This window comes from Thunnus maccoyii, chromosome 23, assembly GCF_910596095.1.
Source record: "Thunnus maccoyii chromosome 23, fThuMac1.1, whole genome shotgun sequence".
Taxonomy (NCBI): Eukaryota; Metazoa; Chordata; class Actinopteri; order Scombriformes; family Scombridae; genus Thunnus; species Thunnus maccoyii.
The window spans coordinates 10,323,403-10,350,193 of record NC_056555.1 but is presented as its reverse complement, the minus strand read 5'-3'; the positions used below and the strand labels follow the sequence as shown (position 1 = coordinate 10,350,193).

The 26,791-nt window shown below is 41.0% G+C and overlaps 1 protein-coding gene across 1 annotated transcript in view; it reads left to right on the top strand.

The window, feature by feature from the left end:
- The window catches only part of cald1a (caldesmon 1a), a 55,828-nt gene that overhangs the window by 5,677 nt on the left and 23,360 nt on the right, over positions 1-26,791 (top strand). Inside the window, exon 2 of the mRNA XM_042403209.1 lies at positions 21,588-21,673. Coding sequence (XP_042259143.1) covers positions 21,597-21,673 — 77 coding nt within the window. The 5' untranslated portion in view covers positions 21,588-21,596. The remainder of the gene's footprint in view (positions 1-21,587; positions 21,674-26,791) is intronic.

Here is a 26,791-nt window from a genome sequence, read left to right as displayed (position 1 = left end):
TCACCTCCGCTCTCCTCCTCCTCCCCTCCTCTCAGCCTCTCGTCTTCCTCCCATAGCGTCCCAAAACTAAACAAACATGGCTAATCAAGAGCTTGTCAAATCACCTTCTAAAAGTCCCATATTTTAGGGTAATGGGGAATTAAGGGAACGTGGAGGTAATAAGGTGATGTAAATCCCAGCGGCGTGTGTGAAAAATACCAATGAGTGTGAACACATGACCGGTGAGGTCATGTGTTTACACAGTTAGCAAGGTTAACTGCTCTATGAATCGCACGGGGGGAACAGACAGGGCAGTGTGCAGGTCAGTTATAGGCCTGCTGGATTTATGCTTGTGGCTATAGAGGTGCTGTGTGTGCTGAAGTGTGTATGGCGAATGTGAAGGACAGCTTGGATAGTCTACGTTGGACGCCAGCCATAAGGGGAGTGAGAACTGGCAAGAGCGAGATCAGGCTTGTATGTGGTAATGATGGAAGCAAGGACTTACCTCATACACATAAAACAATCACTGTGTCCTTACATGGCTATCCACATGAGTCAGACTTCTACTGTAATTCTGTCTCATTCTTTGGAAGAGCTTAGAAGTTGAGAGTATTTTTTTGGACTGAATTTGGACCAAATCCTTAGTATTTCAATACAATTATTTTAATTCCTAGTGTAAAATCTAAGGACGATACAATGTTATCAGATGGTCCTACAACATATTAATACATAAAAGGGAAACATTTTGGGAAATACACTTATTGAACAAATATGCGTAAAGACCACTAATGAACATGTTGTATTTCATTTATTTAATCCTTACAAAAACCAAGGTGTAAAGCCACAAATTGAAATTATATGTGGGGTTATTTGCCAGACTATTTCTTGGTGTGTGGACCATTTGTCTGGCAATTACACTGGTCCTGACCAAGAAAGGGTCTGGCACATAACCCCTGATAAAACATTTAGGGTTACAGATTAGACAAAAAAGATACAGTAATTCTCTGTGGGTTTCCTTCCCAAAGTCTTTCACATAGAAATAGTTATTTGATCTGTGATCAGTCATTTACTCAACTAATTGACTCATTCAACACAAAATAAAATTTTATTCTTGATGTTTCTTAAACCTTTCTCGGTCTGGTACTTAAAATCAAACTCTGCACATGTGTCTTATAACGAGGCTCATTCTTGCAAATGGTCTGCATCCATCTTTCCCACCTGAATAAGCCAGTCAGGCAGCAGCACAGTCTGAGGTCTGTGTCGAGGCTACAGTCGGGAGCAGTGGTAATTGTTTAAGAGTGCATTTATAGAGTGTACTCTTTGTGCCTCCTAATCAGAAGCATACTCAGGCATTTACATATGAGCCTCTGAGGATTGCTCAGGAATGTATTACAAGCAAGGCGAGAGAACGGGAGAGTAAGAATGCCGGCCAGTGGGCCACTCTGCTATTGCCATTTCTTTCCACTTCACATGTCACTGCCCTGTTGGGAGGGGGTAGGTGAATGTGATTAAGGCTGAAGATCAAAAGCACAGAATGGTGGATGCAAACACATTCTTCCCTCAACGCCTGTAACAAATGTAGAGTATGTTTAGGTACTTTCAGCATTCTCTTCCTGCGTCTTTGAAACATGGATACCAACAATTTCTCAAAAAAAAAAAGGAGAAATCCAATGCTCTCATCTATCTACCTATCAGAGACCTTTACAGATTAGATCTGTTTTCATGGATTCATTTCAGTATGCGTTTGGTAATTTGTCAATTTTTCTCTCTGTACTCAAAGTCTAGTCTGGCAAGGGGACAAGGAGAACAAAAATATGGCCTCAAAAAACCATTTTAATCAGACAGTACTCCGTAGGGACAGAGGCTGGCATAGGAGAACTCTTTACCTCATCAGAGCTCTGCCAGTGGTGATTGGGAGAAACACTCAGTCAGGTTTTTATTGAATAACCCTAGCTCTGTACTGGAGGGGCTTTACTGTAATAGAGCAGCTCTACGGCCGCTGAGGTGACAGCCAAATGGTACTTATTAAACTAAAGGCTGATTCATACTATATGCCCTACTGCAGTTTAACCTTGTTGGAGGCTAACGGTTTGGCTTTAATGCTGAAGTCCAGTCACATTTTTTATGACTAAGATACATATGCATATGATTATCCTCTGATCAGACATCAGAGTTCACAAATTTCCTACATAAAAAAAGGTGAATACAATTATTTAATACAGACAATAATTTATACCAGTCCTCCTTTAATTTAAGTTGTACAATATCCACTTGAACTGTGTGTTCTTAGTAGTTTAAATCAAACTTTTCACGTTAGCAACTCCTGAGATGCCATGCTACTCAGAAATAATAGCTGTGGGTCCCGTCCTCTCTACTTATTTACCCAGTACACAGCTCTCTACACAAATTGAGCATGACGTCTAATGGAGTGTGAGCGTGGATTAATTACCCCCACATCTAGACTAATGGCTCCTTCTCCTCTGATTAATGATGACACGTCTCACGGAGGAGAGCACAGCTAAAACATATAAATAGTTTGATGATAAAAGAAGACATCAGCTATTTGGATATCATCATATTTACTCTGTCAGAGTCTCCTGATATGAAGTCTGTTTTAAATCTCATTAAAGTCAGAAGCTACTAAGCTCTCTACTGGCGAAAAGTTATTACGTGAAGAGAATGTACAGGACCTGGAACCATCTGTGTATTATCAAAAATAGAGCAATGAATGTAAAGTTTGTATAAAGTTATCCCTCTTTTAGCAATCAGCTAGAGCTGCATGATGATTGGTAAGTAAGTTGTACAACTAATAAAAACTTTTTTTGAGATTTAGTACTGTTTGTGATATCGGGGAGCAAAAGTAACTGACACTGATACTTGATATATGAGAAGAAATTTTATTATTACTATTTCGGCAGATAGTTATATTTTTCGTAAATGCACAAACATTTTTGGTAAGGGTCCCTTGAGTTTGTTTTTGAGAAACTATGACCAAAATAAACCAAAATTTTTAATTGAAAAATAAGCTTCAGTGCTACCTGGTTGACAAACTATGTAATGGCAACACTGTTTCTAAATGACTTTAACACATTTGGCAATCCTATACTGCAGTTTCTTGTTAATGAACATATACGCTGATACCGATATATCTGCATGAAGCTAATAATAGCCAATATAGCAGTGTGACTTGGTTTTATATTAATGATAGTATATGTAAGCTGAAGCAGAAACCAGCATTAGGTGTTTGGGATGCTGGTGATTTTGGAAAGTTAAGGTTTGAGCAAATGATTTCAGGTGGATTGTTGAAGGTTCATTGGATCAGATGTTAAAGAACATACAAATACTGTAGAGTGCATTTAAGGGATAGGGATAGGATAGGGTGCCCATTCTGGCTGGCCTCATTAAACCTGCCTTAATGAGAAACAAAACACCCAGACGCCCCCCTAGAACAATGGGTTCTTGTTATCAAAGAGTCTGTGTCCCGTGTATGATGGAGTCTGGCTTGCATCCCAGCAGATTTTTCATGAGACTCGGTGTGCCTGAGACAGGTCCTGAGTCCTGCAGTGCCACTCACTCCTGTGACAGCCACCTGGGAGACCACCTTGGAAAATGGGCCCCTATTAGTTCAGGTTAGACTTAATGACCAGTAATGGTACACCGGCCAAGCCAAACTGTGCAAAAGGGCTCCGGGCAGGCCGAAATGAAATACCAGTCACTCAAGCTCTGAACATAAACACAAGGTGGGTGGTGGGTGGGGGTGAATAGGTATGTATTTAGGTGCCTGCATATGTGTATGAGGGGGCGCAGACATGCATCCATGTGTTAAAGAGCAGAGTTGACCCAGGTGTAGGAGACAGTTTTGAGCGAGAGGAGATGGGTGAACCCCCATGGACAGATTAGTGCCGGGGGGGACGGCTGTGGTTTTGGATTTATTCCCATTTAGCTCTGCTGCTTTGTGAACCAAATCTCATTTCCAGTTTTGCCATCAGCTAGAAAAAAGCTTGCAGCAACCTCGACGGAGCAACCAGAGAAGCCTCCTAAGAGCACCGCTCAATTATTTACAATTTCATGGCTGTCTGAGATATGTGTTATTCTAATAAATTTAGGAATTAGAAGGCTTAAATACCGCACATATATTAACCTCTAAAGCTGAATTTTATCCTCAATTTACTGGTAAATACCACATCATGCTAATGGCATTCAGTGATGATTACGTCTTCCATGGTCTAAATAGTCTGTGGTCTAGAATTAGCACAGGCATTAAAAGTAAGAAACTCCACTATTTAAAAGAGTATGATATGAGTCAATCAGCCACTGAATAAAATTACTTTTTACTCCCAAGGAGAATGAAGCACAAAGCTTCCAGGCCTGCAAAAGTCAGACAGAGCAACGTAGTATAATCTACAGTGAAAGAGACAAAGACAGAGGAAGAGAGAGAGCTTTGTTATGTCTCATGAAGCTCTAGGGTTTCCTGGAATTTCTGGCAATGGATTCCAAAGTCACATAACCACAGAAAGAGAGAAGAAATAGAGACAGACACAGAGTAACTCTGCTGAAGGATTCAGTTCAAGATGTTCTGCTGACTATAGCTGCTCTGCAACTGTAAGCTACAGATATGAAGATCACTAGTCTTTGCACTGGTGGTCATTTAGGCTCCTAAACTGACAGAAACAATGACCATAGTACCAACACACCTGCAGTGAGTGCATATCATAAGATGACATACATAACCTTCTGTCTACTTACAAATTAAAGACTGTGGCTTGTGCCTCTCACCTCGGGGGGGTGAGAGGGAGGGATTGAGAGGGATAGTAGACGTGTACCTGCGCAAGACACTCTCTGGCTGGCTGCCACACTAATAATAACAGCCAGCACAGCCATGCACGAAAATGAGATCTGGTAAAGCTAGTGAACTTTAGCCCTGTAGAGCCCTGAAAGGATTTGAGCTATGAGAAGAGTGGAATGTATTTTTTGGATGGAGAGGTGAGCTCTCTGTCACTTAGAGAATGTGCATCCGCTGATTCAAAAGCAATGCTAATGCTTAAGTATGTTAAAATGTGATACAACAAAGCACCGCAAGCTAGAAGAAAGCTAACTTTTGCACAGGAGTAGGCTATGTTTGTTTGGTGTTCATCTTTGTCTAAATGAAAAAGCTCTATATTTCTTATTTCTGGCATCTTATCTGTCAACCAGTGTAGGTGGACTGGGATTAGGACTGGTTTACTCCACTGAATTTTCTGCTGACTTCTGCAGTCCTTTGTCAAAAGCTATGCTCTGGCTTTTTCTATTACATTCCTTCTTCTTCTTGTAACTACAGTATTGTCTTCCATGTGCTGTTTGTGCCCTCGATTTGCACTGGCTCACACTTGGTGAGGAGAATTACTGTAAAAGTCATGAAGTTCAGTATTGAATCCAATCTCCTAGAAAGAACTGAAGCAGTATTGATTTTCAATGCTTTTTGCGCATTTTTTATGCCTTTATTATATAGCGACAGTAGAGAGATGACAGGAAATGAGGGGGTAGAGAGATGGGAGTGACATGCAACAGAGGTCTGCGGCTGGATGCAAACCAGTGACATTGCAGTTCATGGTTGGTGCCTTAACCCCTAGGCCACCAGCGTGCTCCAAACTTGTCTATTAAGACAACACAGTACCAATTTCTGCCTAGTTTAAAGGGTGGTATACTAATGCAACTATGTGGTGCATGCAAGCCATAAAACACAAAGAAATGTATGCAGTTGAAAACTGGAATGAATGGTGCCTTATTCTATTTCAATGAAAGTTGCTCACCAGGTGCATATGCCAAATAAAGTCTTTCAGGCTTCCTCAGTCTTCTGCATTTTTAGGTCCAAAGTGTGCACATTTTCCCTTATCCAGTTAAGCTATCCGGATATACAGATCACAGTGTAGATGAGGTATTAATGTCAGGGAAATAACTGACTGATTCGGCTCCTCGTGAACTTAATGGATCAAATTTTGATAACACAAAGAGTCACTTTGGGGTGTTATGACAGTCAGAATTATTTAACAGCTGTCTCTTTTGTAATGATTGTGTGTTGGAATATTTTCTTATGGCCCAGTGTGAATCACATGACCTGCAATTTCAACTGCGGCCTCTACGCCAAAATCCCCTCATAGCCCAGCGCTGGTCCTGCCAGCTTAGGCGAAACAAAATGCAGAGAATTCACGCAGGCACCAACAATTGGTGGTGGTAACGTACCAAAACATGTAATTATGCCAAAAAGGCAGGTAAAAGGGAGACTGCTAGTTTATGTAAGCAATGCGGGTTTCAAAATATTCAAAATATCCGCTTTGCAATTGTTTTATGAGAGCGTCAAGGCTAATTTCTTACTTTTAGAACACACACCTAGCAAAGTGTGAACCAGTGTGCAGTCCATCAAAATTAAAACAAAAAGTACACCATGCTTTATTGCTTCAAGGATTCTCACAATAGGTTCAGGTGAGAAACACTTAATGTTAAACATAAGTGTGTTTGTTTAAGGAAAATTCCACAGTGTAGAGTGATAGATGGTGTGCGGTATAACTTAAACCTGTTGAACGCCTTTTACCTTAAAAATGCCACTTATCTTCTCTTGGTCACTGTCATGGCCACTGACGCCCATTCATCAACTTTCTACTGAGTACACTGCTCAGAGACACCTTTTTAGTTTCCACACCTGGCTGAGGAGTCCCAGCACATCCACCATTGAATGGTTCGGGCCCGCATCAATTTACTGAGAACATGTCAGGGCCACACGAATGCAGAGAGAGAGAGAGAGAGAGAGAGAGAGAGAGAGTCATAGGATTAAAACAAAAACAGTATAGGTTGTCTATTATCATTCATTTTTCTGGCTATATGTGTGCAGCATGTGTCTTGTCTGTTCATTCCCTCAAGAAAATTGCCCCCCCCCTCCCCTTCCAATACGACTGAACTGAAAGCACTGTCAGGGGATCGCTCCACATCCACTGTGAGTAATAGACCCTCTTGGTCAAGTCATCCTGCTCGCCCGCCACCCCACCCACCACCCACCCGCTCCTTAATCTCCTCCTATCTCTCTCCAGGAATGCAGCCCCTTATGTTGAAAAATACCTTGTCATCTAATACCCTTGAAAAGCCTCGCAGCGCACTTCAAAAAATTGGCATTCCACCCCGTGATTTACTGACTTGTGTGTTCAAACAAGGCAAGAAAGATAAAGATTTATGACATTTTGGAGAGATTTAAATAAATATGTCCTTTGTGCAAGTGATTTTTTCTTTTGTGTGTGTGTGTCTTTTTTCCTGAAATGGGCCTGTGATACATGTGCAAAAAAGGCAAACTTTTGTCAGGGTTCGCACTCAGCTGTCATGTTTTCAACAGGCTCTCAGTGTGTGAGGGCATTGCATCATGCTTTTTAGCCTCACTCTACCCTCATGTATGTTTCCATGTAAGGTATAATGGAAGACGTTCTCTTAGTGTGGTTTGAGTCAGCCACATAAATCACTCGGCCGTTTACATTCTTTTTTTTTTTTCAACCTTCCGATTTTCTCTGCCTTCCCTCACCAAAGTGTAATTTCTCTCCGGCCACGAAGAGCCACACGTCCGCCACGGCAGAAACGTGGCTTTTATAGGAAGCATGTCACAAATGTTCAGCAGATCCATTCTCTTTCCGTTTTTTTTTTTTTTTTTGCCTTAGAGAAACACATCAGGAACCTCTCAAGCTTTATGAGAAATACATTTTTATGTTCCACTTAATGTTTCCAGCATGTCATGTTATTACCCATATACCAGAGGCTGTGGGCTGCTGTGGATCATGCTAATCATGTATACTTTTACATTTTAGTCACTGAGCTTTGGTGCATATCCCGAGTGACTTACACTTATTAAAACGGTACAAGTTCAGGATCTAGCCTCAGGGCCATTCAGCTAGACACACTGGCTTTTTTTGCAGTGATTGAAGCTGTAATCTTTCGGTTGCCTGGTTATAAGAAAATAATTGCACCTTCCCTCACAGATTTGAAAGAAAGCAAGGTCTTTAATGCGTAGTAGAGGTAATTTCTGTTCTGTTCCGTCCTGTTTTTACCCTTTTCCGTTCGATTCTGCTTTATTGCCATCAGCTGGATAAACTGTTCTCTAGCTGCGGTGTCGGCAGTAGCAGTGCTTAGACTAAAACCCACCATATATCAGCACTCTGGTTCCACAAGTCTCCCTGGTCAGCTCACTAGTAGCAGATTAATGTCCTGTTGAGGAGACACAGACTCCTGCCCGGGCCTCATTTACTCTGACAGAAGGCTGGTGTCAAGACGAGATGTCCTAAAGGAACAAGCGGAGAGGCTGCTTTTCCCCTGGAAATGGATGCGAGAGAAGGATGAGAGAGCGATTCATGGCATGTCACATGTCCTCGTGTTCAGACTAGACATCCTATTCTTTTGTTTAAAACGATAGACAAAAGATTCTTTATAAAATGAGGCAGAACAGGACAGATTCGACTGCTGACTCGCATTTAAAATGGAGGAAATTATATCACTTCGCTGGCACAAATACTTACTGGTTTAAAATTTGGTTTTAAAAACAGTGAAATGACTCGGTTAGATGTTTTTTGTTTTTTTGTTTTTTGCAGTGCATTGAGATTACCATCAACTTTGTCTGCGGCTTCATTCAGCAGCTGTCTGTTATTACTTATTTACGATCCTGTTTAATAGTCTTTAAAGATGTCCCAGTGCACCCTAAGGTACTGAGAGACTCGATTATCATGTCCTTGTGTATTCAACATAACTGTGGTTTGTTTTGACAGGAAAACGATGTGGAAAAATTGCATTTAGTTATTAATTTGTCCTGTCTTTGTAAATACTATTAAAGACTAGTTAGATTTGTGCTCTACATATTAGATTTGCACTGCTGACGTCACATTTGGCTAACAGTGACAAAAAAAGATGGAGGCTTGACTATAACGACCTTGTTGGATTACACAACAGACTGTTAATATCACACCTCAAGTGCAGGGGTGTGTGTTTACTGAGATTATTTGACATTCTGGTTATTTGCAGCAGAATATCTAAATATATTATTTCAAGGAGGTGTTTACATAAGAATGGCTGTAGTGCCGAAAAGCTAAAACCACCTGAATCCTGAGCAAACAGGAAAAGAAAGAGCAGGAATTATTTATTTATCGCTTTGTTCTCGGCTGTTCGTTGTTGGGCAGCAATGAAAAAGACGTTCCTTTCAAAAAGTACAGTAGTATTGTCATAATTGGAGATATTTCAGTTGTTCATTATACCCAGTAATAGTTTTAGGAAGCTAGTGGAACTTTTCTTAGCCTCATATTTAGCGTAGAGACATGAAAGTTGCATTAATCTTCTCATCTAACTCTCAGCAAGGAAGGGAATAGGCGTATTTCCCAAAAAAACTTTCCTTTCAGATGGAATTCAGGGATTCAGTGACTTGTTGATCTGGACAGTTTTGTGAAAACAGAAGCACAAGTCCCTTTATTTATTGCTTTGTTCTGTGTTGACTGCAGATTTTTTTCCGTCTCCCAGCAGTTTTGCTCCAGCGCTGGCAGCTCACAAGCACTCCAAAAATCTGCCCCAGATAATTTGATAAGTTTCTTGTGAAATGACATGCCCGCAGACTTTTTTTTTTTTTTTTTTTTTTTTGTGGCAGGAGAATGTCAGAGCTGCTCCATATAGCGAGGGGGGCCAGATAAACAAACCGTTTCTAACTTAAGCAGAGTACTGTGGCGTTTGAGACGGCTGCTTTTTCAGTGAGAGGAATGTTCCCTTTCCAGGGGGCTCCGACTCAAAGTGCACTGCTGAGACTACAGCATAGAGCTCATATGTGAAAGTGAAGAAAGCTTTTGTGTGTGTTTAAAAATGAAATGTCAGCGCAGTGAAAAGATCGGTGTGCGCCTCTCTTTCATGAATCTGTAGTCGTGCAGGTGTGCGTGTGTTTGTGTGTGCCCGACAGTGTTCACTGAGATGTCACGGCAGGTCCAACATCGCCATCAGTCATGCTGTTTTGAGAGGGAGCCAACTCTGTGGCCACTGTGTAGTGAGTGTGAGAGCTCTATCTCGCTGTGCACACAGCATGCAAGAAAACCTTCCCTTTTTTTTTTTTTTTTTTTTTTTTTTTTCCTTCTTCCCAGTTTGGTTACGGGAAAAGGCAGCATTTTTTCCTTCCATATTTGGTCATATGGAGCACCGCCAGTGAGCAGTAGCCTTTTGATGCCGTACAAACATCCCTATTTTGTGTGGGATTTGTACTTTTGGAATGCTTTTTCTCCTATTCTGCCTGATTGTGGGTGCAGCATCTGAAAGTGCACTTTAAAAAGGGACACAAGCCTTTTAAAAGTAAATGATTGGAGAGAGAAAAGTTTCCTTTTTACAGTATTATTTATGATTTGGGCAGTAAGAAGAACTCTTAATGCAAATGTTCCTCTTAAAACCAACATTTGAAAATAAGACAATGTTTTATAACCCTTCTTTTTCAGCCAACTGCTATATCAACTCAACTTGGACTGTTATTTAATTTGGTAAATTGGATCAGCAGCTGACAATTAAGAATTTATCATCTTAGCTGGTTAACTTTAAAGTGCTTCAAACAAGATTTTGAAACTTGCTGGAGCTGGATTTAGTAGGATGTCTTCAGAAATTAAAGTAAAGACCAAATATTTGCAGTTTAAATGGAGCACCTGTGCGCTAAAACCTGCTGTGGAAAAGCTGTGAGATTCAGATGACGGCTATGGCATCTCGGGGTAATGTTTTTATTGCAATTTAAGTGTGACTTAGCTTCAAGCGTGAGCTTTAAGAACACATAAACACACCCTCAGCCTGAAGGGGAACGCTGGCTGGTGATGTGCAGGTGTTTTTCAGCCGTCTCCCCACAGGAGAGAAAGGTCATAATACCTTCAGATCCAACGTGTACAGTGTGATGAGCAGTGAGAGGGACAGCTCCTCAAACTCCCATCCATGTGTGGGACCCTGAGAGAAGAAAATATAAAAAGAACAGTGAGTCATAGTCTAAATATACGACAGATGACAGCGTGCTCAAAGTTTAGTGAGGTTATCTTGCTGACAGTGGAAAATAAAACAAAGGATTCAAGAATGCAACACTGAGAGTAATTTGTTTTTATCAGGGCAACACATAGTTTAGAAAGTATCGAGCTACAGCTTCCTTTCCAAGAGGAATTTGTCACTTTGAAAGATAATTGAAACAAATGCTATTTATTATCACAAGTGTATCACAACATGCATTGGCTATGATAAGTAATTACTAAGATCTTGGAAGATGGAGGCATCACTACAATAAAAGTGAAATTGGCCAAGAAACACAATTGATAAGACAATCAGACTTCTTATAAATAAGCCAAGATTTTAGCCATTTTTTATAGATCACTTTATTCGGAGATGAAACCAAAACTAAGTACGCCTGAAATAATTAAAAACAAAAAACAGGAAAGTTGTGTGCACACACAACAACCACATGTATGGAAGGTCAAAGTTGAACCCGGAAATAATTTAGTAAGGTGTTTACAACTGACAGTTTGGGTAGCGAGTAAGTTTAGCTAATAAGTTTAGCTATCTGGAGCTTTGTTTAAAACCCTGTGTCATGCCCTGTTGGAAGGCATTTAAATTGATGCCGTTGTATTCCCAGATCAATGATTTAACTTGATTTAACTTGGTGAGTACAATCATAGTACAGAATGATCCTTTAAAGGCTCTGAAAACGTATTTTCTCAATTAGCTTATTTCAATAAGCGACAGGTCCTACATAAGCACAACATTTTTAGCTAATTTGGAAACAGTTTTGGTTCTTAAAATTGGGTGGAGCTCAGTTGGAAGAAGATGATGTCATGTACTGTATGTCTGTACACCGATAAGAGTTTAGCTCATTTGAATCCAAATCTGTTAACAGCTGTGTGTTTATTTGTGTTCACATCACTGTCAGTCAACTTTGACCAAACTACACCCAGAAAGTCCTGACGAAGCAGATCAGATGAGTGTTCAACTCTGAAAAAAATATTAACTAAGAATGTTTTTTTTTCCCAACTTTGAATGTTGCTTATTCAATCATGAATACTAATATTATAGAGATACTTACATTTGAAACCACATGTAAAATACTACAGCTTTGACACTGTTTAATTGCTAGTTTGATTTTGCATTTGATCTTTCGGGTCACTGACTCATAGATAAATTCAGTGGTTGGTTAATCCCAGCAGTGCTTAGTGTAGCCTGCCAGCACCCTGTAAAGTATAATGCATCCAAGGTATTCCATTGAGATTTTCTTGGCTGTGCGTGTGTGTCTGTGTGTGTGAGAACAGATAACTTCAGTCAGTCTGTCTCTGTGTGTATGATTCACATGGCACTGAGAGGTGTTATAGAATGTGAACCATTGTCTGGGAATGCAGGAGTCTCGATTTTCCTCACCAAATGGAAACTTAACATCTTTAACCCTCAGGTCTTTTCCCTACAACTGGTGTGAAATTTCCCCTCGCTGGTTCGTCTTCTATCTTACAGCCAAAGTCAGCATAAGGGAGATTGTAGGGCGATTTGAGGGAGGATTGTGTCTAGTGGCCAAATCTGAAGTCACTAATGACAATGCATCTGAGGCATTCAAAATCCTTAGCCCATCTCTTACCCTTACCCTCAAAAACGTCGGCATGTTATCCCGCTGCATTTCTCGTGCCACAGTGGCATTAGCTTCTCAGGTTTGCCTATGAATGTCATCTGCTCATGCTCAGTGAAATTTTTCCTCATTCGAGCTGAAGCCACACTTTCAAAAATTTGTTTTGGAAGAGATAGAGTGTGAGCGGAAAGCAGATGGTATTGAGATTGAGCTGAGCTCTGATGCTATAGACACAGCTTAAGACCTCGGCTTTGACAACCAAACCGCAAGATATTGTGGTTGATAGTCACACTGTGGCATGCAGACAGATGCAGATACAGAAAAGGAGCTGGCCGCGTGGACATGAGTAAATCCTATAAAATTTAAACCAAGTACTAACCTAAATTCATACTAATCAAGTGTCTCTTCATATTTTAGCTGAACACGTAGTCTGCAGCTGTTGGCTAAACTGCTGCATTGTGGGCCAAGAGGAAAAGACACAGTGAGGAAGGGGTGAGAGAGAAATGCAATACAACTGGGTAAAGACAGTAGAGTCCGACCGATACTAGACTTTTCAGGCAGATGCTGATATTGATATTTTAGAGTAAAAAAAATGCTCACAGTATATCAATAGATAAACCTTTTGTAACAAACATGTAATGTAAGCAGTTATTTTTGATAAAAGTCCCTTTAATTTGGTATTAAAAGGCAAGATATGTACTGAGCAGGACATTTTTCAACTGAAAAATTAACTTTTCAAACGGCAAATATAGCAGTAAATTTTAAAAAGTAAACAGATAATTAAATCTGTATCAATTTTTATGAACAACTGTAAACAACACAAATACGATACTGTTAATGTTGAGACTATATAAAAATGAATTCTATAAAACCCCAAAAATAATCACATTGTTAATGAGCATTAAACTTTTTTGCCACCTTAGGGCAGATCTCCACAACAAGCTAAAACTCAAACACATTTGACACATTATGGCCTTGTAAAGTTGATAGCAAGCTCTTTACACATGCAGGAGACACTGAGCAACGTTAGCATTCATTTGGAGTTGCGTCTCTGTCCACCTAACACATGTCCACCAATTCCTGAGAAAAATATCTTGCTTTTTAGCAGCTAAATGCTGCACTGTGGTCACCAGCTAGTCGCTAACTTTGTCAGCTGTTTGGTGGGTTACAGTGGGTTTAACTGAGCCTTTTTGCTGGAAATAGCTGAAGGAAATGAAATACTAACGCTGTGGGCCGTTAAACCAAAACAGGGAACTGAAAGACACTAAAATGCTCTGTAGAGCTGAGATAAAACTGCAGAGCGGAGTGGTAATTTTATGTGGGTTTGTCACTACGAGCAACCTCTTTCATGTTACACATAGTCATTGTTCATATAAAAGTAAATAGAGTTGAAACAATAATTGTTGTTTCCCAAGTTGCCTAAAACATATATTAATTTGAGTACTTTATATTTCCTGTTAACATTCATTGGCTTACAGAGACACCAATATATCTGTTATAAGGTAAAAGCAGCTGATATATCGTCCTGCCAATGTATCGGTCGGCCTCTAAAAGGCAGGCAGAGAAAGCGATACTCTAGATGACAGATGAAGCTGAGACAGGGACAAGCGGAGATGGAAAGAAAGAGAGAAATTCTTGGCCTTGCAGTGCCAAAAAAGCTCCAGTGAATTTATGAATACGCATCCACAGCCGCTCTGCATCCTGGGACTGTAAACGTGTTAATGCTGCCGAGGCCTGGACGTGTGAGAGGAGACACATAGCACACAGAACCACAACCACAAAGCCAGCTTTCCAAACACAGCACTGTAGGTGGTGATGGATATCACACATGTACACGCATTTACTATACCATAAACACACACATACTGCACTTTTAGTGGCCTCACGTACAGTATTTGCAGTATTACAGTTGTAAAAGCATCACACTCATCCGTATGTATATGTACCTCCTTTATACACATCTGCAGACTCTCACACACACATTTGTGTAAATACACAAAACCCATTAACAAATGTAAATCTTGTTTGTTAAATATTGTTTATCATGATGCACACAGACTGAACATATTTTAACTGCCCTGTCAGACTAGTCTCAGGAGACTCTTTACCCCTGCAGAAAACATTAGGTTTACCCAACTCAAACTGTCCCCAGAGCCCCAGCCAAAACAGCTGTTAGTGTGCACTACCTACAGGCATGCAGTATCTCTCTCTCTTTATTTCTCTCTTCCTCCCTGTTTTACTGCAGAAGCTTTATCTATGTGATAAAATCATCATAAAATGATATGCCAGAATACATTACCAGTATATCTTAGCTTACACTGAACCAATAGACCTCTCTCTCTGTCTTTTTTTTCCTTCTAGCCCACATGACTTACTCTCATTTTGTAGATGCAGTACTGCAGTTAGCCACTTGGGTAAATTGGAAAAAAGGTTGACATACTGTGTCCAAGCGGCAACTACCACGGCTTTAGGCTAAAGCCAATGTGGAAGTACTAGGCTATACAGCGCAATGCCGTCGACAGCTGCTAGATGCTGGCTCCAAGAAATCCCTGGCTCCAACTCCCATTTAAAAAGTGTCAACTTCTGTCTGGAAATATTATTTCAACCATCAAGTCACACCTTGCTACTTCCATCTTTATATGCAGTTTATGGCCTTGTTGTATCCATCTCTATTAGTACATCCACGATCTACATTCATGAGCACACAGATGACACATTCCTGCCAACAGTTTTCCACTTTTTTCCACTGATTGACAGTTCAGGAAATGCAGCACTTCACCAACAACGTTAGGGAACAATGCAAGAAAATCAGCTTTGCTAAGGTTTTTTGAGTAAGTACCTTCAATGTGTTAATTAGGCCTCTAGGTGACACACAATGCATTTTGATTAAAAAGAACACAATGTAAATATAACTGTGTTTATTTACAAGAAAACTCCACAGAGTACCTTTAAGCTAAGGTGACTATTGGCAGAGACAGAGCAAGAGGCAGTAATGTGGCAGTAATTTCTGTCGTGAGGGAGAGCTAGTCTGGAAGACACATGACAGCATTTGAAGAGAGACAAAGCTGTTGTTATAATAAAAGCCTCAAATTTTGTCAGGATGTGGAGGCAATTGTATTTTCATCCTCTGCAGCTTTTGACTAGAAGCCCTAGAATTTAAGTCTGGCTGACTGAATATTGATAGTTGAAGACAGCATGTGTCAAAATACTGAAATCCTGCTACTTGCGAAAACTTCCAACCTCCAGTATATAGCCTATTCCATATTTTTCAATGATATGTGACATTATTTTGTATTATATAATTAGGTATCATTTTGCAACAATCAGAACATATTTCACTCTAGGGCTTGAATATGTCGCATGTGTTATCTGGTCTCCGAAGGTAGTTTGTATTCATTAGTTCTGAAAAACCAAAGGGTGTGTGGCTGGTAAAAGACTGGAATTAGCTCATGAGTTCTGCAACTTAGCTACCAGTGAGACAGGTAGGTTGTGCATTGACACAAAGACTAGAAAGGCCAGGCTTTGTGCCCGTGCTTCTCTCACATTTCAGATTACTGGAATACCTCTATTCACCTGGACACCTGCACAGCTGTGACTCCATAGATACAAGACATAGGCATATAACTCTTCCTCTCCTCCTCTGTTCTGTAGAGGTTATGTGTTCCTCTGGAGGCCAAGAGGAGAGCGGCAGTATCTGTAATGTTTTCCTTTTATGTCCTGCTCTGTAAACACAGCCCTAGTAATAATGCACCATTTCTTCTTTTTAGGGTATATGGACAGATATGGCAACTGCAGGCAGTGGTTTGTGTTGGCACCGTTTGATGTTCTTGCTCTTTAATTTTTCACTTGAATGAGAATCAGTGGACGTAACCCAGAATTGTAAATATGTAAACCAGAATTTCTATTGGTGGTAGTTAAATTTTCAGTCTCACACCCCTGTGTGGCCCCGTAGTACAGGCGTCACAGCTATTATAAGAGGGTGGGAAAAGTCTGACCACTTTTTAAAACTATTAGTTTAGACCCCCCACCCCACACACACACACACACACACACACACACACTCTTTCAACATGTTTTTACCATGTTGAAAATCAGTGCATTGGTCTTTCCACTGCTTGCTTATTGAGAGAATACTCAGATCAATGAAATTCCATACCACGTTTTCACTACTACCTCGCACCCGAGCAGATTCTCACGTAGCACGCACACACATACACACGAGCGTGCCGCTAACACTAGGTTGGAAGATGGGAAACATGAAAGGAAAGAGGAAAGTAAGATGGCAAATGAGACTAAAAGAGAAGCAGAGAAAGAAAGAATAAGTGAATTAAACAAGGAAACATAAAGGGATGAAGAGGAGTAATGAAGAAAACAATGAAGGAAGTACCAAGGCAGGGAGGAGCTGTAGCTGTAAGCTTTTGTTTTTTTTTTATTATCTTTAAATCTTTTACTGCAGTGCCTCAATTACAGTAGTTGGTACAACTGGGCACCTGATAATTGTGTGAGGTTATGAAATTTATTGAATAAAAAACAGCAAAAAGCATTCATGAGATTTTTAGGTTCTGTTGTGATGTTATCCAGCCAACTTGATAGATTTGTTCACACACCCTCCTCAACCCTTTGGCACCTATGAATTCAAGAATATTGCTTTTCATGAAATGTGACAAATGGATGTTATATTGATGCCTTTTGTCATGAAATGTTGTGGAGTGCTTCTCGATAGCAGTGTTATGTGTGTAAAAATGTGTGTGTAAACGAAGCCATCGAGATAACTGGCTATCAACCTAATCTAGTTTAGAGAAAAGGCCTTAGGTCCTGCTGATTCTTCATAGTCGTAGAAGTAATTAGAAGATGAATGTAGTTTAATGGAGAATGCATAGCAGCACTTTGACTACAGGTGTCCTCTCCACTTTACTCATTGATTTGATAACATGAAAGAAATTAATTCGACAGAAATTGCAGTTGCATGCAAGCATAAAGAGATCCTCAAGTTTAAATAAAAAATGAGTGGTTATTAAAGATGTCTCTGAATTAGTCATCGAATCAATTTCTGTACTTTTAGCTTTTTAATATCTTCAAATATGTGATCTGGGGCCAACCACTTCCTCTGGATGAAATTACAAAATGTACCCATAATTTTCTCATGCTAGTATAGCTAGATAAAAGTATCAAACCACCTGTTACAAGGCATCAGAATACAGGAAATGACATCTACTCTGTTAAAAATTTCCTGGGGAGGTACACCCAGACCCCCCCCTTAGTTTGTCCCACCCACATTTTCAATACTTCCTACGCCCATGCCCCGTAGACCCCACTTTTTATAACGAACTGGGTAAAACATGGATTCCTTGACAGATTCAATATTGCTGCCAGAAATATGATATCTCAAAGACATGTTTATTGTGTGTTGTAATTTTTTTAGACCCGATGATCTTTCAGCACCAGTTAACTTTGACTGCAGCAATGCTAGCGCCATACCTCTAGGAATAGCAATGTTGGTCAGTCAGCTGGTCCACCGCTCTGGTCCAGATGAAAATATCTCAACAACCATTGGATGGATTGCCATGAAACTTTGACATGCATGGTGCCCAGAGGATGTATCCTAAAGACTTTGCTTATCTCCCGACTTTTGATTTAGTGCTGTCAGCAGGTAGCACCAGTAAATTTCTCTTATTCAGTGAAATATCTAAACTTTTACAAGATAGTTTGACACAGTATTTGGTACAGATGCTCATGGTTCCCAGATGATGAATCATACTGACTTTAGTGAAAAGGTAAGTCATGTTGCAACATGTTTGATGTAGCAAGTTATGTCAGGGCTAAATTAAATGTTTAACCATCATAAAGGCCTGTATATGACTGTTGCAGCTGTAACAAGTCACCATTGTTCCATTATTTGCCAAGCTCACAGCTGGCAAGCAAATAACTTACGCTAAACTAGTTTTTACTTGTTTATCCTCTCATTAATTCCCTTTGTTCAACAACCAAAGCAGTCACTGCACGCAAAAGATCCAAAGGAGGGGTTGTTTCTAGCTGGCATGTGAATGAGTAATTTTGAGGTTCTTTCATGTCCCCTCTGCTAAAATCAAAGGTTAAATAGGAGCATTTCTCGCATAGCTCCATAACCATAATGTGGAGATTAATGTGTTTGTCTAAAGGTTGTGATGGGATAGTTGCTGTGAGTATCACAGTAACAGATCTGACCAAAAGAACTGCAGTCTTCTCTTCTCAAAGAATGGTAAGCCAGTGTTAGGAACATTTCACCAAAGCCAAAAATAGATGTGCTGCTAGCCCGTACTTTTTCTTCAGCCTTACTCCCAGACTTTTCCTTGATCTACTTTGTGCCTCATTTGGCCGATAGGGGCCCATTGTTGTGGTGCTTTTAACTCAAGACTTCGTGAGAAGATAGAGGCATTATAAGGTGGTGTAATCCCAGTGGCTGTCAGGATAATATCAACTTGGCTTTTAAGGCTTTTTAAGAGACTGGCACTTAGACACTAGATCCTGTGCCAGGGTCTGGCAGTCTTGACAGGTAGTAATTTGACTGGTAAATGTGTCATTATAGCCATTGTAGAAGGTTGAGGCAGACAGGGAAAGAGAAAGAGGGGGAGGAGAAGAAAAAGAGAGACAGGTTAAGAAGGGAGGGTGCGATGGATGGATGCAAGTATTAGACTTCAATGGTGGAATAAATGGACAGATGCAGCAAAGGATGGAAGAAGACATTTCACAGTGGACAGGCGGAACTTGTTAAAAAGTCTGAAATGTCACAAACTTTTGACTCCAGGGTGCACAACTTCATGGAATGCTGTCTTTCTCTCGTTCTGCCTCTGTTAGCTTTTGCAAAGTGTGGGTGGTCCTTTCAGTGATATACACAACAGTACACATTTCTACATCTTACCCAAGGCCTTTTAGTACAAGCCACAGGCTTCTTCTTGTGCCCTACGCCTGATGTTCCCCCATGTAGAGTCTCCATTCATTGAGCAGAGCAATATATCAGCTTTAAAATACATCTCCTATAGGTTTATTATTCATGTTAAGTCTTGCATAAACGATCCACTCTGTAATCATTTTGTTGACATACCAAATTTTATACCCTCTTTCATTGAAGGGATCATTTTGTAAAAGTAAATGACACGTTTTTTAAATGATCTATAACCCGTTTTTGTACAAACGTGTTTAATTGAACACCAAATGAAAACAGAGTCCTCACTGCTGCATAAATCATGCATTATTTGCAACAATAACTCCAAATTTATATGCTGCTGTGCTTGCATTACTAATAACTTTGTCTCCCTTGGCGTCGCTGGTTCTAGGAAGTATGTGATTAGACTGGTTATGTTTGGAGGCCTTGTCGGTTTTAGTTATTGCTCTCGTTTTGTCTTAATTACGGTCGTATGAATAGCCCCACATTCAAGTGCACCCCCCCCCACCCGCCGCTCTACCACCCCTCCTGTTTTGCGAATGACACAAACTGTGCATCCAAACATAGTGAGTGAATTCTTGTGGTGTTTAAAATATCCCTCCCTCCTTAGAGTCACAGAGGCTTTCACAGTGTAATAGCTGGGAGCCAAGGCTGTGTTTACTGTACAGGCTCGTAGGGAGGAGGAGACTGGGTGAGAAGATGCAGTGGGGCGGGATGGACTTGGTGTTGGGGGTAGGGAGGTGAGGTGAGGAGTTTCTTTAAAAGCGTCTCTCCTGTCTTTGTATTTCCTGTCCATGTGTGTGTGTTTGCCCTTAAGTGTGCATCTGTCTGCTCATTAGTATGCTTATGAATGTGGGTGCATGCATGAAAATGCGCATGCTGCATCTACATGCTTGTGTGCATGCATACTTCTTTGACTCCTTCTGTATGGGACTGCAGAGGGGAAAAAAAGGGAGCAGAAAACATGCTTATAGAACACAGGAAGCAGGGCTCAAGAGCCGAGTCATGTCCGAGAACAGAGTTTAGCCAAGTTCTGACATTTCACAGGAAAACAACACAGGAAAAGTTAGTAGTAGAGATAGGGAGAAAAGGAGAGACGGGACAGACGAGGGAGGGAGGGAGGGAGTTGGGGGTAAAACTGAGGGAAAGAAGGAAGGAGGTCACTGAGGGATGGAGGGAGGGACAACTAGCAGGGAGGGGAAGGAGCAGGCATTTGCCTTTTCTGTCAGCTGTGGCCGGACTGTGGGAGACTATTACTAGACGTTGTTGAATTGTATCTTTACTTTGTATTGGCATTGTGAGGCGCTGGTATGGTGTGAAGGAAAAGACATTGAAGGCTAATTCAAGGTATGACGGTCACAGTCCCTTCTTTGTTTCTCCTCTTTGTTCTGCACATACTTTGTGCCTCACTTGTTGCTTTTCAACTTCATCTTATACCAAAATAGAATTGGCACTATTGGGTACACACTATAGTATTTAAATGTGATGTTCTCTCAAACCATGAGCCATTATGCCCCTTTGTCTTTTTTGCTCAGTTGCTTAGTTAGCATATGTTTGCTCTGCTCCAGTGTAGAGTAGATGTTGGTGGTGGTTTAAGCGGGGATCGTAGATGTATGATGGGAGGCTCAGCAGCTCCTGGGTGGTCTCAGTCCTCACAGCACAGCCAGTCACGTACCCTAACAGGGTATTTTTAGTGAGAATTCCCTTAACTGATTGAGTTAACATCCTGTGGTGGCTTGTCCTTCCTCTCTTTCTATCCTTGCCTTTCTTTTCTGTCATTTTCTGCCTAGATCCTTTTGAGTTTGTGGGCCTAAATTGTAGTCACACTCTTTGTCACCTTACTGAGGCTTGTAAACACAATAATGTGACATCACATACTTGGTCAATACTGTGTGTGGAAGGATGGATTGTACTTAGATTTGGTATGTTGATAAACCAGAAATCTGGAAATGAGCTCTTTTGTTTGACAGTTGAGAAAGTATTTTGCCCTCTTTGAACACTACAATGACGTCTTTTTTTTACGGTTTAGTTCTTCCTGAAATTGAGTAAATTACAATGTTTGTGTTTGATGATGTCGTTCTTAAGGGCACAACCATGGAGGAAATGGACTTTGAGCGGCGCCGGGAGCTGAGGAGGCAGAAGCGGGAGGAGATGCGCCTGGAGGCCGAACGGTAAGACCCATTTAGCTGTCTTGAAGTGACACCTGCAGATTGGTGCTCCAGGATTTCCCAACTAATTCCTTTTTGCAAAGCAGCAAGTGTTAAACAAGTCATACTTCCACAATGGCTTCATTTGTAGTCACAGATCACCTGCAGTCCAGTGGGGGTGACGTTGCTGTTGTTTACATAAGATCTTACTACTTAGCTTGTGTGAAGAATTCCTCAGCTGAGGGAGCAGCCTGTGTTGTGTAATGAAGCTCTGGTTGTCAATGCACAGCGCACCTCCTCTGATGTTCATGCCAAGTTGGAAGCGGAGGGAGCCAGTGCTGCTTTAATAGCACAAGACCCTCTTCCGGGTCTTTAAAAACATTGCTCAGCAAATATTGGCTTCCCCAACCCAGGCTAGGAGAAAAAAAAAGGTTGATAAGCAATCAGATAAGCAATGTGATGACCTTTAAGTGGGAATTTTCAATCATGGCCTCCCTCCCTCCCTTTTTCCAATTTTCTCTCCCAGATACTGTGGCCATGTGAACTCCCCTAGATTCAATGGAAGAAATTGATTAAACTAAAGTTCATTCCAACAAATTGATTGAGTGGTAACACGCCAAGTGCAGTCATCAAAAATAGTAAAAAGGGGTTTTTATTGTGAGAACTTGATACATAGTGTGCCAAGGCATTTTATGGGGTCTTTTCACTGAAGTCTCTTCATCTGTGCCGCAGCCCTTCCAATTAAGGATGAGGTTGATGTGGATGCAGATACTGGGCAAGGTCACTTGCCTGTTTGATGTATCCCTGAGAAGCGTTTTATTAGAGCCAGTTAGTCCATTATTGGTGAAAAACAAGCTGACACTGCCGAATACATAGATGTTTCTCTCTGATAATTCTTTTTTATGACACAAAGAATACGTGAGTTGCATTTACCTTATTGATGAACAAAGCCTTTAACTCAAAACAGCATTTGTATCCAGGAAGATGGAGGGCACACTATCTGCAATACTGTAGTAGATTCACAAAGTAATAAAATTCAGGATCAGTCATCCAGACATTGAAAATAAATGTCCCTTGTACCCTTGTGAAAATAACTTCCACAAAGGTATTCTATGGAAACTCACAAGTCTGCCTTCTCGCAAATTGAACTTACTGATAGCTAAGAATTTTGGGTAGTGTAGGGAGCTCGATACATCTGACATTTAAGTTGGCCACATGATAAATTGAAGTCCAATATTCTGTCTCCACCAATTCCATTTCCAATGTTTTAGCCACTATGTTCACCAGCTATTGGCTAACTTTATCTGTCTGCTGTTTGGTGCTGTGCATTTCCAGCATTTGCAGTGGCCTGCTGCACCTGGAAATTAAGTTGATCATAGTGGATTTTGCGAGCCAGAAAACCAAAGCAATGAATTTGAAGATGCTAAAATGCTCCACACTCTGAACTGCAGAGTTGGGAGATAATTCTCTGTGGATTTGTGACTAAGAACAACCCCTTTCACAGCATATACATACAATTATATGTCATTTGATCACTTGTTTATATAGAAATATTGATTTTTTCAGCTTTAATAACAATTAAATTACAAAGTGTTTGTTTTGTGTTTCTGTTAGCATATAAGCATCACATGATATGCTATCTGAATTGAAATTGAAACCTTTGTCATCATTGGACAAAAGTATCAGCCTCACAAATCCAGTATCCATACTCTAATAGTGAAATTCTCAGGTGTGGTAAACAAATAATATATGACCAATTTACTCACACACCTAACTTAACTAGTGACTACTTGCAGAGTCACTTTATCTACAGATTGTGTAACATGAGACAGATTTCCAGTATCATTTAATGGGAAAGATTCTGTTCATATTGCTTTAGTTTATGTTGTTTTTGTTACAGTTACAGTTATGCAATATTCTCCTTTTTGGCATCTTTTAGCTTGTACCTCTTTTAATCTTTTATGCCTCATTTCCTCAGATGCACTCTAAATAGCTGACTGAAGTGAAGGTTAACGCCTCTTTTCGGTTTCACAGAATAAAACCCCCATAAACCCATCACTCGCTAGAATTATTTATGCAGTTTTGCAGTGTTTATGTTACACGCAGACAATGGAATTTGGCAGAAAATACAGACTTAGAAGAGCCGACAAAGAGAGCAAAGTAGAGATGAAGAAGACAGAAAGAGAAATGCAGCGAGAGTGAAAAAGATTAAAGGTAGTAAGCACCTTTGACATTTACATTTTCAGCTCAGCAGGACTTTGTTCATGACTGTTTATTTGGTCCGAGCAGCGATCATTTCAGCTGGCAGACGACATGCCACTCCTGTTATTGATAAAAGATTGCATCTCTACATTGTTTCCATTTCTGCCAATATATTGAAACAATCAATATTTACATGCCCCTCTTGCTTGGACTAGTCAAAACCACATGTTGTCTCATTGGCCTGCTTCCATTCAACCATCACTGAGCACGCTGTGAGAAGACGGAGAACACAGGGAGAGTTTGGGCCCATATAATAACGGCTGTAGGAATGCCAAATTCCTGGCTATTATAAGTGTTTACTGGCCAGGTCTACATGAGCTGTTTCCTACATGCTGGGACAGTGAGATTGTGTGTGTGCGTGTGTGTGTGTGTGTGTGTGAGAGAGAGAGAGTGTGTTTTGATATATGTGTCTCATGCTGGGACCTGTGTGTGCTATGCATGTGCATGCCAGTGTGTGCATGTGTGCAGAGTTAGGTTGAGTGCATGCATGCAGTTAACCATCAGGGTGCTCACTTTACTCTGTGTGTGTGTGTGTGTTTGGATCAGCATCAGGTGATGAAGGTTTGACAAGCTCCATTCACTTTTCTGATCTACAACCGAGTGCAAATGTGTGCAATTGTGTGTGTGTGTGTGTGTGTGTGTGTGTGTGTGTGTGTGTGTGTGTGTGTGAAGAGAGAACAGCCAAGCCTCCCCTGTTCTGTCTTACATCAGCCTCAGTTATAGTTGTAAGAAAATGATTGTTGACATAGAGGTGCACAATGGGCTTAGATTGACTTGTAGCTCTGTTCTGCTTAGCTTTCTCACACTCATGCTCTTCATCAGCGCTGAAGTATATTTTTGTTCATACACACACACACACACACACACACACACACACACACACACACACACACACACACACACACACAGAGTCACTCACACTGGAATGTCTTAACTACTTTTTTCTCATTCTTTCCAAAAAGAGAGCACATGGATGTGGAATTTCCCCAGTCAATTCAGTGACCAAAGGGTATCTGCCACAGCTAAAAATAGTCTTCTTTTATAACAGTATGCATAGTTTACAACAAAACAGTTGCTACTCCCTGCAAAATGCAGCTGGAGCTCTTGAGCAATTCATTGGGGTGATATTCTGCATGAAGACAATAGTGAGTCATTATGTCAAATAGTGCATACTGAACATAACTTATTAAAGCAACATTAAATCTAAAGCCACCCAATGTTAATTTTGGAAAAAGGTTTCTTTGGTGTCCTTTTTAGGAAGTGTTTGTTTTTTATTTCCATCATCTGTCCTCTCGTCCTCCTCCTCTTTCTTGTCATTCTCCATTCGTCCTCTTGGCCCTCCCCTCGTCCAGCTTCATCTTCAACCTCTCTTCCTCCTCCCTCTCTTTCCTCTCCTTCTTCTACTCTCCTGTTGCGTCCTCCATCTTAACCTCCAAGTGCCTCATCCTCCTTCCTTTTGACCTCGCTCCTCCACTTAAGTCTTCACCCCCTTGTTCTCCTCATCCCTCTCCTCTGACTCCTCCTCTTCTCTCTCCATCCTCACTCCCCCCCCCGCCCCCCACTTCTCTTCCTCTTCCTCCTCTTTCTCCTCATCCTCTTTTTCTTCTTTACATCTGTGTTGGCCCTGCGCCTGAGAGACCAGGAAGGGCTGAGGAAATAACACCCATCCTCCGTGAATGAGCCATGCCAAACATCCCCGCCCCTGGTGAATGGACCGTTCCAAACATGACCTGGTGCTGCATCGTAAACCTTAGTTCTGACAGGAAGAGGGAGAAACACAGAGATAGAGAGGGAGAGGCAGCCATGTATGTCAATTATACACTTTCCACATCAACTCGGATAAAACTTTTGCTATTGTTTCTTGTTGCTTACTCTCCACAAAAAGTGCAGAATTTGGTATTTATGTTCTGTATGCGTGCTATACTGCTGCTTCATCTGTGAATAAGAATAAATGCAAGCGAGGGGAATTCTATCATGGCTAACATTGTGTATTCCTGGAGCCGGCCCAGCAGAGCATAGGGTGGGGAAGAGAGACAGACGGGGTGCGTTGTGGTTCTTTGGGCCGGCAGTAGGAAGGGAAATAGTCCAGAGAGGCCAGCGTGGGAATGGGTCAGCATTTCTGACAGCCCAAGCCCCCACCCTCTTTCCCTCCTCTCCCTCTCCATCCCTTTCCTTCGCTCCTCTCTCCTCCCCTCTGTTCACAGCAGCTTTTTCTTTTTCTCTCTCTCTCTCTCTCTTTTACTTTTCTTCCTCTGTCCCCCTCTTACCGAGGAGGGGGTGAAGAAGTCTTTTCTCATGGGCTTCTCCCAAATTGTTTTCACTGACATTTCTGAGATATTTCTCTGTAAAGAAAATATTTAGAGATATTACTCCCTAATAGGGTCGCTGATGGCCATGTTTCGTGTCCACGCAGACAGTCGAGTTGTGAAATGTAGAATCCTGCAGGGTGTTTTGTTTTTTGTTTGTTTTAACAATTTATGCACATGTTTAAGAAAGCTGTTCATTTCATTTCCAGATGCATTATAGCTGCCACGTGGAAATCACAGTTTGGTTTGTGAAGTCATATTACATTACATGGCCACCCAAGAAAAGAGCATCTGTTGTATAGTATACAGTGACAGACACACATACCTGCAACTTATAACTGCAGCTACACATCATTCTGGGCAGGAAAGGGTGTCGTCTATGATCAAATCTGCAGATTACTCCTTTTTCCATTATCGTGCACACCCTTTCCTTTTTCGTTTTTCATTTCTCACTTCTCCTCTTTACTCTCACTCTCCATTTCACTTGCTCTTTCTTTTTTTTTTTTTTTTCCTTCCCCCTCCCCCCCCCCCCCCCCCCCCCCAACCTTCCTTTCCACCTCTCCCCATATTTCTG